Source organism: Lithobates pipiens, unplaced genomic scaffold, assembly GCF_037356315.1.
Source record: "Lithobates pipiens isolate NorthernLeopardFrog02 unplaced genomic scaffold, aLitPip1_a1.2 Scaffold_16, whole genome shotgun sequence".
NCBI lineage: Eukaryota > Metazoa > Chordata > Amphibia > Anura > Ranidae > Lithobates > Lithobates pipiens.
In genome coordinates this window covers 309,943,940-309,959,551 of record NW_027507748.1, presented here as the reverse complement: position 1 = coordinate 309,959,551, position 15,612 = coordinate 309,943,940, and the positions used below count along the sequence as shown (strand labels likewise).

Genomic DNA, 15,612 nt, shown 5'->3' with positions numbered 1-15,612 from the left:
TTTGTTTGTGAGACATCAGGGGTCTGTTTAGACCCTTGAAATTTCACCAAAGCCCCCCAACGGGCTCCTACAAAATTGTAAAAAAATAAAAAATTGTAAAAATAATTACAAACAAAAAAATTGGAAAAAATAATTACTTCTTACACTGTCCACTGCCCTACTGGCACCAATATCTGCTCTACTCACACCTTCCACTGCCCTGCTGATATACACGCATGTGCATTTGTGCTCTGGGGTGCACACCCTAAGCCCTTGTACACACGGAAAATGTCCGATCGGACCGTGTTGTCGGATAATCCGACCATGTGTGGGCTCCATCGGACTGTTTCTGTTGGAATATCCGACCGACAAAGTTTTAGAGCAAGGCTATAAAATTTTCCCACAACATGATCCGATTGGACTTTGTCCGATCGTTTGTAGAGAATTCCGATCGGACAAAGTGCCACGCATGCTCAGATCAAATTCCTAGACCAAAGCTATTGGCTACTAGCCTGAAAGTAGTCCCATCGTAACGAAATAACGTCATCACGTTCTGAACGACTGGATTTTCCGACAACTTTGTATGCAACAGTTTTGGACAAAATCCGTCGGACAAAATCCAATGGATTTGGTTGTGAGAATGTCCGACCGTGTTTACAAGGGCTAATACTATAGGCTGTGCACACCAATGTTTGCTGGTACAAGAACTGTGTCATATGTCACCATGTACTCAGTCTGTAGGCTCAGGTTTTAAGCCCCATCCATAATGTGAGCCTAGTTCTCCTCTGGATCAGTGTTGCAGCTCTGCCCCAGACCTTTGTACTAAAAAGATTTGTGATGTCACTCCTGACGTAAACGCAACATACAGCAGTCAATGGGTTTTGTACAATTTTTGGGACTATAGTGAGCAATTGATGGAGACTTGTACTTTGACTGAGGAATACACTAAGGAATGTACTTTTAATGATCACAGGATGAAGTAGAAAAGAAAAGCAATGGATTCACATGGGAATGTATTTTTGAATTTGTATATGTTCTTGCACAAATGTGGCGCAACATTAGTATGCGGTTTGAATATTTTATTTATTTACATATACATTAGTAGTGAGTGATATGTTCTATGAATAAAAAATAAAATTAGTGAAACATGGAATTCAACCTTGAGTTTGTAAACAATGTAATTGGGTTTCTAAAAAATGTAATTACAATACCATATACTGTACATGAAATATAAATAACTTTATTGTACTGAAAAGCCCAAAAACCACAAAACAGCCAAAGGGTAAACACTTTTCAAAGACTGTCTAAAATAACAAAATGTAACCGCTCCTTTCTGATGCTATTATTTAGCCAATAAATAGAAAATGACACGACAATAGTTTGTGTAAGGCGCCATGACACGCCAACTAATATGATGGTGAAATATTTAGCAGTTAAATGTCACATAGCATATTTTAACACCCAGGAGTTTTATATACTGCCAATTTTCCAGTTTTTCATGATTTATGTGTCTCTACTAACTTGTTATCCTTTGTCACTTAAACCACTTAAAGCAGAGGTTCACCCATTTAAAAGTCAGCAGCTACAAAATTGTATTTGCTGACTTTTAATAATTACCTGTCCCACGGAGCCCCGCTTCTCTCCCCCTCCTCTCCGTGGCGCCGACATTCTAACTGTGGGTGCCCGGCTGTGGCTTCACAGCCGGGCACGCACTGCACATGTGCGAGCCTCGCACTGTGAATGGCCAGGCAATCTTTTAGGACCTGTGACCTGTCCCAGAAGATTACAGGGAGGGAGGGGCGGCGCCAGGGGAGGAAGTGGGAGCCAGGTGCTTCTAAAAACAAGGTACCCCCCCCCCCCCCCCCAAAAACAATTACATGCCAAATGTGGCATGTCAGGGAGTCACCAACATTTAAAGCGAAAGTTCAATTTTTGAGTGGAACTCCGCTTTAAGGACCTATTTATTCAGTGTTTACAAGTTACAATTATTATTTTTTTCTTTTACAAATTTAAATTCTTTTAATAATTTAAAAATGTCTACAGCTTACCAGTTTTGAGTTACAGAGGAGGTCTTGGGCTATAATTAATGCTCTCGCTCTAACAATCATGGCCATACCTCACATGTGTGGTTTGAACACTGTTTTTATATGCGGGCACGACTTTTTTTTAACTTTTTTATTTTACTTTATTTATTTATTTTACATTGTCTTTAAAAAAAAAAAAAAATTTGGTTCACTTTAATTCCTATTCCAAGGAATGTAAACATCCCTTATAATAGAAAAAAAGCATAAACAAACAGGAGCTCTTTAATGTGATATCTGGGGTCAAAAAGACCTCAGATCTCATATTTACATTAAAATCCAATAAAAAGAATCAATGAATGGCTTTTTTTTCCTTTTTTTTTACAAAAAATAAATAAATTCTCCTTTAAGAGCATTGGGCAGAAGAGACTTTTGACGTCGCTTCCCCCATCCAATGTTATGGAGTGGAGTGGGGACCATCTTTCCCTCACCCGGCATCTAGCCTCACAGGGGAGCGGACGCAATCGTCTCCGCCCTCTCCCGCCACCAATAAATGATCTTGCGATGAATCTGCCGCTGAGACCACATTTATCTGAAAGCCAGACGCTCGCTGTTTAAAAAAATACCATGGTTATGTCAGCTAGCTGCTGCCATAACAACGGTATTTAGTGTAAAATTACTGACGTAAAATGATGGCGGCTGGCCTTTAAGTTAAGCTCCTGCCCTGGAAGCTAAGTCCCACCTCCTGTCATTCAACTGCTGAATCCAGAACCCCAGTAAGCAATAGTGAATCTTGCATTTGACAAGTGAAGAATGGAGTGGGGGGGACTAAGCAAAAGAAGGGGCAGTGTTTGCTCTCAACTTTTATAGAAGCTGAGACCTTGTGTACTGCATGTGTCCATGATCAGAGTAGGACACAGAAACTGAATTGAAGACCAAAGCTGATAATTGCAGACAAAATAAAGTAGTGCAGTTCAGCAGTATTGTTATTTAGGGTACTTATGAAAGGTTAAGTTCACTTAGCTGCATTTACACCTGAGCGTTTTGTTTCCAGGCAGAAAGTCTGGTGTTTTTACCACGATTTTGCCGCGTTTTTGCAGAGGTCAAAAGGTTACCAATGTAAAAAGCAGAAAAACGCCTGTAATCTGCCCAAAAAGAAGCTCATGTACTTTTTTGAGCTTCAGGCATTTTGCTTCAGGCTACAAAACGCTCAGATGTGAACAGGGGACATTTAAATGAATGGGATTTTGGGCGTTGGGCGTTTTTCTCTGGCGTTTTACAAGCTGAAAACGCTCGGGTGAGAATGCAGTCTTAAGCATGCACTTCAATTATTCATTGATGAAACAAAGAGGGCAGACCTTTAAAGGAAACCCACATAGAGGGCAGGCTGGCATTGCTGACCTCTTTGTCTGAAAAAGTTTTCTGGCTATCATGCAACCCTAGATCAGTGTTTCTCAACTCCAGTCCTCAAGGCGCACCAACAGGTCATGTTTTCAGGTTTTCCATTATTTTGCACAGGGGATTTGATCCGTTTCACTGCCTTAGCCATTACCACAGCCGTTTCAGGGAAGTCCTGAAAACATGACCTGTTGGGGCGCCTTGAGGACTGGAGTTGAGAAACACTGCCCTAGATCATGGCTCAGTGACCCGTGACCAGTACAGTATTTGGGTTGCTTGTTCCAGGTCTGGGACCAAGAATGTATTGAAACCAGAGACAGTCAGACAACTATTCATTTTTAGAAGGTCAGCACTGGCAGTCCCCATATTCCTTTCAGTACAGGTTCCCTATAACGCAACGCGTTCAATCCTTGCGTACTAATAAACACAAAGATTTTAATTTTGTGCCACCCACCTGCTATCTTCTAATAATCAATGTATGACTATAACATATAAGAGCACTAGAGTTAAAGCTGGCCACACGTTATAAAATGTTCTTGTACAATTTCCGTACAATCTCCTTTCTTTTTACCTTCAACTATGTAGTGCAAGGGCCTTCCCACGATTGGATACAAATTGAACGTTTTGTTTAGGTTTGACCTCATATTTTACAATTTTTGCCAAATCTAAATGAAAATTGCATAATGCATGGCCAGCTTTATTGAGTGTGTATGTTACAGCAGATAACTTCATGGGCAAGGAGCTTATCTTTCATGTTAATTGGTTTGTCAGTACTTATATTTACACAGTTACGGTAGCTAAATAATTCTTGTATCGGCAATTAAAGGTATAAGCTTGCATACTAGCTGTGCTATTATATAGGTATTAGAAAGAATGCAATATTATTTCCACAGTTCAGCTAGGCTTTGTATACATATAGATAAGAAATATATCATTCAGTTCAGCTTTGTTGTTGATTTTAGTATTTGAGAACTAATATATTATCTTGCAGTAGACTTTTTTTTTTTATTTGTATATTAGGGTCAGAGAAAATTGAGTACTGTCCGTGATACTTTTTTTATTTTCACTAACATACAATTTTTCAGGACAAGCTTTTCGGGGGAAGGTCCCCTTCTTCAAGGTCCAAGCAGTACTGATTCATACATTTTTAAGCAAATAAATTAAAAATGTGTGAATCCATACTGCTTGGACCTTGAAGAAGGGGACATACCCCGGAAGTTTGTCCTGAAAAATGATATGTTAGTGCAAATAAAAAAAGTATCACGGACAGTACTCAATTTTCTCTGTCACAATTGCACTAATACAATACAATACAATCACATCAATCAATTTTATATCAATGAACGCTACACTAAGCGCATGCAAACAGTTTAAGCAAACTCTTTCTGCCCTGCTGGTGATGTTTTCTTTCAGTATACTGTTTGCTCTGGATAAGGGGATAAGCATATCAGTCTGACAGCTCAGAGGCAACTTGGATTTTGATTGGCCAGGTCACTCCTGATATGTACATCTGGTGTCAGAGGCACAGGTTATTTAAAAGTGGACTTTTCCTTTAAGGCATCCCATTATGTTTGGTTGCCTTAGACCGCAGTGTTTTTCTCACGTCATATTAAATGTCATCCACTTCGATTAGTAAATTAACGTAGTGTTATGGTTGTGTACCCACAAAAGTTCATATTAAGTGTTTAGCATGCATATCGACAGAATAGTAACTACAGAAAACACTGTGAATTATTCATAAGCAATAGATCAGTAACCACAATAAATTACATATCACATCCCCTAACCAACACACATCCAATAGGCGTATTTTCACTTAATTAAAGAATATGCAAACCCAAAATCTTTTTTTCTGTAAGTCTGATATCATGCCTCACTGTATACAATTTTCTTAGGCCTCATGCACACTGAGCATATTAGCTCTGGTTCATGAGATGCCAGCAGGGGCGGACTGACCATTGGGCCACTCGGGCACTGCCCGAGAGCCCCAAGCCACTAGGGGGCCCCATCAAGTTTGCCAACCTCAGTAAAACCAGGGACAGTATGTAAAAATCTGCGTTTTTTTTTTTTACATCTGTCTCTGAAATGTCCCTTGGCGACATCCTTTTGGTCTAAAAATCCCAATATTATAGCTGCCCCACCTCTCCAGTACCTTCTCAGCCAATAGAAACATGTCTGTGTATACTGTGTGTATATGTATGTGTATACTGTGTGATTGTATATTGTGTGTGTGTATACTGTTTGGCCCCATAATCTCAGATTGCCTGGGGGCCCCATAATCTCCTATTGCCTGGGGGCCCCATGAGTTGTCAGTCCACCCCTGGATGCCAGTGTTTTGGTGCAGGTGGAGGGCACAGACGCAACCATCTAGCCCCAATGCTAGCAGCATATAAAAGTCTAGAAGATGCTGATAGCTGCTGCAGTTAGAGTGAGTGGTACTAATACTTAAAGTAGTATGTGCATACCCCCCAACATTTTCAGATTGGAATGAGGGACACTTACTAGCAAATGTTTGTAGGCATAGGACACGCCTCCTGCCACACCCCCTTAAAGGAGAATTAACCAAAAAAATAAAGTTAATTAAATCTGCAAGGGGCTTTTTTTTACCACTACTAATCCTTTATATTGGCTTATACAAATGCAGCAATTTATAATTTGGATAAAAGGTTTAGCACTGGGAAACTAAGCTAAAAAGTGCATTTTAATTACAACTATATGGATCAGACCAAAATGAGGGACAAATGAGGGGGAAAGAGGGACTTTGTTCCAAATCTGGGACAGTCCCTCGAAATCAGGGACAGTTGGGAGCTATGGTATGTGCCCAGGGACAAATGCCTGGAACCCAAGAAGTCTGTCTAACAGGTCTGCTTTTGCCTCCTGTAGAACAGATTTTTGTAGGCAGCTCAAAGACCCACAACATGCTGATGATGCACACAGGATAAATCACAAGAGCTCATATTTATTGTAAAAACTATCCACAAACATGACAGCAATGACAGTCCCCACCTTAGTTCCCCCCTCTCAAATGCTTTTCATCCAATCAGTGCTTACTCATAGAACTGGGGGAGTATTCCCCTGGGAGATGTCAGGCTATGCATCAGAATTACAATAAAAATGACAAAGTAAATAAAAAATACAATGTGAAATTAACAAGTTATAAAACGTTCAATACAAATATATATCTATATAAATATATGTATAATAGAACCCTATTTTTTTACACTATCTATAAAACCTTATATTTATTACATCATAAATTAAAAACATAATCAATATTAATAAAGCAATTACTTAAATAATACATTTTCAATATTAAACTTTGTATGTAGGTAAAGACGATGATCATGTAGTGAGACATAAATTTGTATGGAAAAATTTCTATTGGCAAATATGAATAAAGTATGGAAAAGTAAATCGGGGGGTGGTTATGCATACCTCCCAACTTTTTGAGATGGGAATGAAGGACACCTATCAGAAAAAGTAGGCAGGTATAGGGCACACCCCTTGCCACGCCCCCTTAAAGGAGAATTCTACAAAAAAAAACAAGATTGGTTAGACCCACAAGTGCTTTCTATTGGCTTTTGGAATTTACAAATGCAGCAATTTAGAAATCAGATGAAAGGTTTAGCGCTGGAAAACACTTTTTTATAGATAAAAAGTACATTTTATATACATCTATATAGATAAGACCAAAATGAGGGACAAATGAGGAGGAATGAGGGGCACAGGGACATTGTTCCAAATCAGGGACAGTTGGGAGCTGTGGGTTATGGGTTGAAAGGGAAGGATGGAGAAGGAGGAAGGGGGTGGGAAGAAAATAGGGGAAAGGAAGAAAATGGGGAAATTGGAAGGAGGGAGGAGAAAAGGGGTCAAAGATAGTCATAGGGAATGGACTGTGATAGCCATGTTTGTGGACAGTTTCTGCAATAAATGTGGACACTTATGACGTGGAAAGGAAAAAAATGGGGAAATGGGAAGGAGGGGGGAGAAAAAGTGTCAAAGATAGTCATAGGGCATGGACTGTGATAGCCATGTTTGTGGACAGTTTCTACAATAAATGTGGACACTTATGACGTATTCAGTGTGCAGCAGCTCTCTCTTCTACTCTTGCTGACAGTGCTGCTGCTAATTGAGAGGAAGCAGCTTAGCTTTGCCAACCTTCAACAGGACATGCCAGGATCTATATGTCAATTTGCAATAGAATGCCCCCAAAAAAAAACAATTTGCTCGAGACAATTGTAAACAGTGAGGAGTAATGGCAACAATACTGAATAATAGATTTTGTGTTTACATACATTTGAAAGTTTTGTAAGAGTTTGACAAGCATTACAATATAATATAAAATAATTATCTGACATACTAACTCCCACTGTCTTCAGTCTCTCACCTTAGAACAGAGTTGTTTTATACAACTGGATATGTCTAAAAGCCCAGAAAACTATAGGTCTCTGAGGAGTGAATAGCCTTGCCCATTTGTATAAAGCCTATACAGTCACGTTACATAGTAAACATAATAGTCAACATAAATTACAAAATTACAACCACACCCATGTAATGCAAAATCTCATGGTGAAACTGCAAACCCATCTTCAATTGAATCGAATACTTCACTAGAATCCAATACATCATTCGCTTCCAACTGCTGTAGCTTCTCCGATGGTAATTTCTCCTTAGGTGACCTGAGAAACCTGCAAGTATACAGTTCCAAAAACAGATTTGATGAGTAGGGTTGAATACAATTGTATTGCTCAACCATTCCTAAATTAAGTTCACCAGCAAAGTTGATAGATACATTTAACTGTTGCTGCATTTCTTTACTACCCTGTTTCCCCGAAAATAAGACCTAGCGTGATTGTTGGTGATGGCTGCAATATAAGTCCTACCCCCCCAAATAAGCCCTACCCTGTTTCCCCGAAAATAAGCCCTATCCCGAAAATAAGACCCTTTAGCTAGGGCTTATTTGGGGGGTAGGGCTTATATTGCAGCCATCACCGACAATCACGCTAGGTCTTATTTTCGGGGAAACAGGGTATGTTGAATTGAAACCTCAAGATTTGTGTGGGTAGCATTTACTGGTTTCTACAGACAACTTCAAAACTTTTGTTTAACAGTCACAGAGTAGGAAAGTAGGAAAAAAAAATCTTATTCCATTTACTTAGTAATGACTACAACTTTGCATGTATTAGCGGCTTTGGTGTTTTTATATACAGATAGGTAGTGAAGCAGTCTTATTGGACATTATAGTGGCAGTTAGCAAGGCTTAACCATGAGATCAGAAAGCATCTGGCAACAAAGGCAAAGCAAGACCGAAATACCAAGGGACACAGAAGAGCCTTTTAAAATGAAAAATACAGATTTGGAGTTTTTTTGTGTATATATTTTACACTTGTTTTTACTATTTATATAAAATATTTTTTTTAGAAAGCAGTATTTGATACATGGCACATCCTAACACAACACACTAAGCATTAGGACTTGTTCCTACTGATGTGCTGAAAAAATATTGTATGTGTTCATTTTCTAAGGTGCATTCTATTTTATTGGATACCTATTAAACACCTGGACCAAAAAAGTATTAAAGTGGTTGTTAAGCCACTTGTATGAAAAAGCTCCCATCCCCTCTGTATTAGAACTATAATTTCCCCTGTGCCTGGGTTATATAATAAATATGCTTATCTGTACTGATAACACAGCGTCTTCCTGCGCTCAGGTGCCTCCTCTCTCCTCTCCTTTGCTGACAGTTCCAGTGGGGAGGGCTGAACACTACCACTGACGTCAGCCGGGGAGGAGAGGAGAGGCAGAGCCGAGGAGTAACATGATTGCAGGAAGACACTGTGTTATCAATACAGATAAGCATATTTATTATATAACACAGACAAAATTATTTTTTCTAATACAGAGGGCGGGCGATGACAAGAGCAGACAGTCAAAGAGGGGCGGAGGAAGAGGATGGAGGAGAGGACACAGGTAACAGAGAGCAGGGCTGTGGCTGACAGAGGTACGTACGCTGGCAACGGTGTCAGGGCTCAGCAGCCCTGATATATCAGAGTTTGGAGTCAGTGTGCAGGGGGAGGCATAGCCAGGCAGGATCAGCCAGGTATTGCAGGTGATACAGGGTGCCAAATGACACAGCACAAGCACCGTACTGTATAACATGCTTTAAGGGAACAGGATCTTTTTTTTTCTGTTTTTTTGGGGTTAACAAACACTTTAAAGTGATGGTAAACCCTGTATAACCACTTTTACCTTGTTATAGGCTTAGCTGTAGGTAAAAGTGGTTATACAGGGTTTACAACCACTTTAAAGTGTTTGTTAACCCCAAAAAAACAGGAAAAAAAACAGATACCCTGCATTTCTCCTAAACTTGCACAGTTTAGGAGATATTCACTGCATCTGCATAAGCTGACGTCATCGGCACATGGGCACTGAAGGAACGGCTCACTTGTGCCATTTCTTGAGCTGCTGTGCCATTACCGTTGGCTCCCGGTGGCTCCCGCACGCATACATGGGGGTGACGTGCCAGTCATAGTGCCGGAGCCCGCAAACACGGAAATAATTCTGGGGCGACATGTCGCCAGTCACATCGGTGTGCCAGGACTGCTGCAACAGCATCGTTCTAAGGTAAGTATTTCATATTGAGCTAGTATGCGATTATGCCTTTGTCTTGCAGGTTTTTTTTTTTTTCATCAGGGTTTTCAACCACTTTAACTCAACGACCAAGTCTATCAGCCGTTGTGTGTAACACCTAATGTGTTTGCATAAAATGTAGTTCTTAATTACATTACTTAAACCATCAACCACAAATTATACCAAATACAAAATTACTATATTATAAAATGATAATGTCCCATATAGTGCGTAATCCATATAGTGCAGCTTTAAAGTGATTGTAAGGGTTGTTTTTTTGTTTTGTTTCTTTTTAACCACTTCCCACCCGGCCAATGCATATATACGGCCGGGTGGGAGCCGTCCACTTCTGATAGGACGTTCAGGAACGTCCTTCAGAAGTAGCGGGATCGCGCGCACGCGTGCCCGCGCAGCAGCGCGATCCCGATGTGCTCGTGTCACCCGGACATGGCACATCTCAGATCGGCAGGAGGGCTCTGTGATTGGCCCTCCTGATCACATGACGGCCGTGTCCAATCACGGCCGTCATGTGATGTAAACAAACAGCCGGTTGCTAGGCAATCGGCTCTCCTCTCCTCACACGGAAGTCATCGCTGAGGAGAGGAGAGCAGAGCGCTGCAGCCGGCTGATGATCAGTGAGTATGAGCTGTTTTTTACAGCTTTTTACTCACTGATCATCAGTCTAGTGTCAACACGCAACACACAACACAGTGTAAACACAGTGCCCACATATGTCCCCAAAACACACATGTCCCCAAAACATACATGTCCCCAAATAATAAAAACACATGTCCCTAATAATAAAAACATGTCCCCCACATATGTCCCACTAAAATCACATGTCCCAATGATTATCTGCACACATATGTACGTGATCACCTGCACACATATGTACATGATCATTTGCATACATACTGTATTTTCCGGCGTATAAGACGACCTTTTACACGTAAAAAAATTGGCCAAAAAGCAGGGCTCGTCTTATACGCCGGGTCAGCTCCTCGGATGCCGGCTGGGTGTTCGGTAATACTGTATGTAGCTTCGGCTACATACAGTATATACCGCTGAGCCAATCCTGGTGAGCGATGTATTCAAATGAATACAAAGCCTGCTCGGATTGGAGTAACGACCTCTGCCAATCCGAGCAGGCTACTCTGTAGCCTGCTCTGATTGGCTTGGAGAGTCAGAGCGGTGCGGGCTGATGATGTTACAGCCTCTGCCAATCCAAGCAGGCTTTGTATTCATTAATAGAATACATCGCTCGCCGTGATTGGCTCCAGCAAATGCAGGAAGAAGGAAGAAATATGAAGCCTCGGAAGCCTCGAAAGCCGGTGTCTTGTCAAATAGGGTCCTCCATCAGATACTGTCCCCTGCGTACTGCGCATGCGCAGTACACAGGAACACAGATTCCGAAAATTGCCGAGGATGAACGGCGCCTGTGCCGTGAGTCCAGGTTCTATCCCCACCATCCAAGTGGACATAGAGTTAGAATAAAAAAGAGCCGAGCGCAGCGAGGCCGAGCCCGAAGCGTGGCGAGCGAAGCTCGCCCGCGAGGGGCCCTCTAAAATTCCCAGCCCTATGTCCGCTTGGATGGTGGGGCTACCACCTCCACTCACGGCGCAGGCGCCGTTCAGCTTCGGAGATTTTCCGAAGCTTCGTCTGCTCCGTACTGCGCATGCGCAGTACGGAGCGGACACATATTGATGGCCGGACTCTATTAGGCAGAACACCGGGTCGTCTTATACGGTAAGTACAGATTTAAAAGCATTTTTGTCCTGTAAGATTAGGGGGTCGTCTTATATGCCGGGTCGCCTTATACACCGGCAAATACGGTATGTCCGTGATCACACAAACCAATTATTATACACTTAACGGAATTTTTTTTACCAAAAACATGTAGCAGAATACATTTTGGCTTAAATTTATGACAAAATTAGATTTTATTGGATTTCTTTTAAAATAGAAAAAAGAAAATATTGCTTTTTTTCCAAATTTCCGCTTTTTTTGCGCTTATATCGCAAAAAATAAAAAACGGAGTCGTGAATAAATAACACCAAAATAAAGCTCTATTTGTGCGAACAAAATGATAACAATTTCATTTGGGTACAGTGCAGCATGACCGCGCAATTGTCACTGAAAGCGCCAGAGCGATGAAAGCTGAAAATTGGGCTGGGAAGGAAGGGGGCGAAAGTGCCCTGTATTGTAGTGGTTAAATAATAAAATAACAAACATATCATACTTACCTCCACTGTGCAAGCTGCACAGAGTGGCCCTCTACCCACTCTTCTGAGGTCCCTCAGCAGCTCTCGCGGCTCCTCCCCACATCAGATAACCCCCTGGAAGAAGTGCTCTTCAGGGGGGTTACCTTGTGGGCGTGCTCGTGAGTCCAGCATTTGGTGTCCTCGGCCCCGCCCCCCAGAACCAATGGCAGCGCTGTTATCAATCTATCCAATCAAGAGCCGAGAACTCCGGGCAGAGAGACCGTTCCAGGGCTCAGGTAAGTAAAACGGGGGGGGGGGGGGAGCTGGTCACTGCCAAGTGTTTTTTCACCTCAATGCATTGAGGTGAAAAAACACGTAGGTTTACAACCCCTTTAAGGAGAAAGTCCATTAATGAAAACATCCTACAAGTGCTGTTTGCAGCTATTATTTATCTTGTGCAATACTTTCCACAAAAAGTGTTCTGTGCAAATTGTGTGAACCAAATTCTATTGATCATGAAATGCTCTTCAAAAAGTCAGTAGATCAGTCAGTGCTTTCCTCCAAGGGGTTTACTTATCCAAAGTAACAACGCTCTTTTCTCTCACCAAGGTAAGGGATTTAATCAAATCAGAGGAGATAAAGGGCTCCAATAGTGTAAAAACCTTTTTTATTTAGGCGACTGGCATATACAACTTTAAAAATACATAAGCTATCGTGCTCACTGTGCATTCTGCTCTGTATCTTGGTTATGTAGCATTTTTATCATACAACACTGACTTTACTATAGGAAGCCCCCTTTGTAGCTCAGATCGTTCAGGCCTCTCACCGCTTCCAGCTGTCTCCAGTGGACCAGCTTTCTTTCCTGTAACATTCCTGTACATTTGGCCCTGCATCCGCTACATAACCCGGGTACAGGGTGGAGTGCACAGTTAACTGTGAGCATGATGACTTATGGATTTTTAGAGTTGGGATGGGCTGGGGGCCCGGGGAAGACTGCTAAAAAAGTATTCACTGGGTGCACTGTTCTGAAGTCCTGGGTCTTTCTCACTGAGGATCTACCTGTGGAGGCTGGGTGGCAGACAGCTCCAAGGACATTGAGAGTAGAAAGTAGAGACCAGCCTGTGGACTTTGGGTTTGCTTGTGCTAGACAGAAGCTAAGTGCCAAAGGTTGCTACATGAACTGGGGATGCTCTGAGTCCTAGATATACTAGCCATTCCCTGTTACCGCTAGGAAAGGTTGCTGTAATGCAGCATACACACAACCATTTTTTCCATAAGAATAAACTCTGACAGTCTTTCCGACGGAGTTCCGCTGAAACGGACTTGCCTACACACAATCACCCCAAAGTCCGTTCGTTTAGAATACAATGACGTAAAACGGGACTTAAAAAAGGAAGTTCAATAGCCAGTAGCCAATAGCTGCCCTTGCCTCATTTTTGGTCTGTCGGAATAGCATACAGATGAACGGTTTTCCCGATAGGAATTGATTCAGTCGGAAAGATTTAAAACATGTTCTATTTCTAGGTCCGTCAAAACTGTTTTTCTGCCGGAAAGTCAGACCGTGTGTACACGGCATAAGAAGTTTATTGAAAAGTTTGTCTTCCCATCATTACTATTGATTGTTTTTGGGTATCCTATGATCTTAAACCCCTGTCTTGTTAAAGTTAATACATGCAATTAATACTAAAAATACATCCCATGTACTGTGTTATTGGAGTCAGTGTGAATAGACTGGTGCTTGCGGTATTGGGCAGCCTCTGTGGAAGCCTCTAGGGAAGAACCAGTAAATGCCAGCAGCCCTTATGGAGTAGCACTAAGCTAAAAATGTTCTTTTAATGCTGTGTAATATATTTGCAATGTGATAAAGCAACATCTGACTAGAACATGAACAACAAGTTTATTATTACCTAAAAGTTAGTTTCTGTCCAAATTCTTTTTTTAAAAGATTGATTTTGTAATACTGTCTCATAGCTCTTGACATCTTCTCATAGGTCATGTTTGGACGATTCTGCATGAAAACAGATTGAGAAGTTATATTACTGAACAACCACGATAACTATAGTCCCTAAGATACAGCTATTTACTTACAACACTATTAGCTAGCTATATGTCTATCTTTGCATGCATGTAGTCTAAGGACTTTTAGCACTATACTGCTGCCCCTACATATAACTATGGGGGTTATTTATGAAAGGCAAATACACTTTGCACTGCAAGTGCACTTAGAAGTGCAGTCGCTCTAAATCTAAGGTAGATCTGAAATGAGTGGAAGCTCTGCTGATTTTATCATCCAATCAAGTGCAAGCTAAAATGCAGTTTTTTCTTTTCCTTGCATGTCCCCCTCGGATCTACAGCGACTTTAATTCCAAATGCACTTTCAGTGCAAAGTGGATTTGCCTTTAGTAAATAACCCCCAATATGTTGTTCAAAGGCCAATATGTTAGAATTAACAGAACAATGTGCATTTGCTACCAAAGAGAATGATGCTACCAGAATTCTGCCGCTGCCCTTGTTTCTTGAGATCTACACAGATGCTCCTTTATGCCCTGCGTTGTGGCTTCGTTAAATGACTGCTAGTACTGTATATACATGTGGTTGAGCTCAAAAGAGACATAAGGAAACATAGAAATAATAGAGAAAACATTTTTTTTCAAAGGCAGAGACAGAAAAAGGAGGAAAAATAGAAAAGGCACTGAAAAATATGCGTAGTGGCGTGGGATTTTAAATTGAAAAATGGAAGGCAGCAGCAACCAAAGCATATTGTTTTCCTTAATGCATAGCTAAACTCCAAAACAAAAACACAATATGTTGCCTGATTAGCAATGTTTAGATGTGGTGGCTGCATTTGTGTTCTATTTTAAAGATTGTTTTCCTTTCTTATCACCTGCAGCCCCTGTCCACAGCACTGCTCTGTAGCATGAGCCAAGCTATCACTATCACTGTACCCTTGCACTGTATCCTTGCACCTTCTCCTTTTTTCTCAACGTGTTGAGAGAGCCAGAGCGGCTACATGAGGAGAGAGGGCAGAGAGGACACAGATGCTACAGGGTTGTGTACTGCCAGAGGAAAGGCCCACCCATGACCCAGGAAAACAAAGCAGTAATGCTGTTGCTGTCCAACCCGGGAAAGGACAGAGCCTGTTGGGAGGAGCAAGGACTTGTAGGAGATGTAGTTCACCTGGTGCCGCAGAGTGTTTTGGAACTACAAGTCCCATTAAGACAAGGGATCTACAGAAAAGGAAATGGCAAAGAGTTCCTGGGCTGGGTGCAGTCTTTAGAGAAGATGGTGGGTGTCCTGTCTACTAGACAATTGCCATGGCGTGCTGCAGTCACACAGAGGTTCAACTAGTGAGATCACCAGGTCTGTGGGAACACAATCATCGAGTC

At 41.5% G+C, this 15,612-nt stretch overlaps 1 protein-coding gene across 4 annotated transcripts in view; it reads right to left on the bottom strand.

Moving 5' to 3' along the window:
• Window positions 1–1,199: 1,199 nt before the first annotated feature.
• Window positions 1,200–15,612, bottom strand: part of LOC143982690 (transcription factor ETV7-like) — a 75,619-nt gene continuing 61,206 nt past the window's right edge. For 3 of the 4 annotated variants that reach the window (XM_077481617.1, XM_077481616.1, XM_077481618.1), the window contains 2 exons: window positions 14,134–14,234; window positions 1,200–8,086 (listed from right to left, as the gene is read on the bottom strand). In XM_077481617.1, the coding sequence (XP_077337743.1) occupies window positions 7,963–8,086; window positions 14,134–14,234 (225 nt within the window). In that variant the 3' untranslated portion in view covers window positions 1,200–7,962. The remainder of the gene's footprint in view (window positions 8,087–14,133; window positions 14,235–15,612) is intronic. The other variant, XM_077481619.1, reaches the window with a different exon arrangement.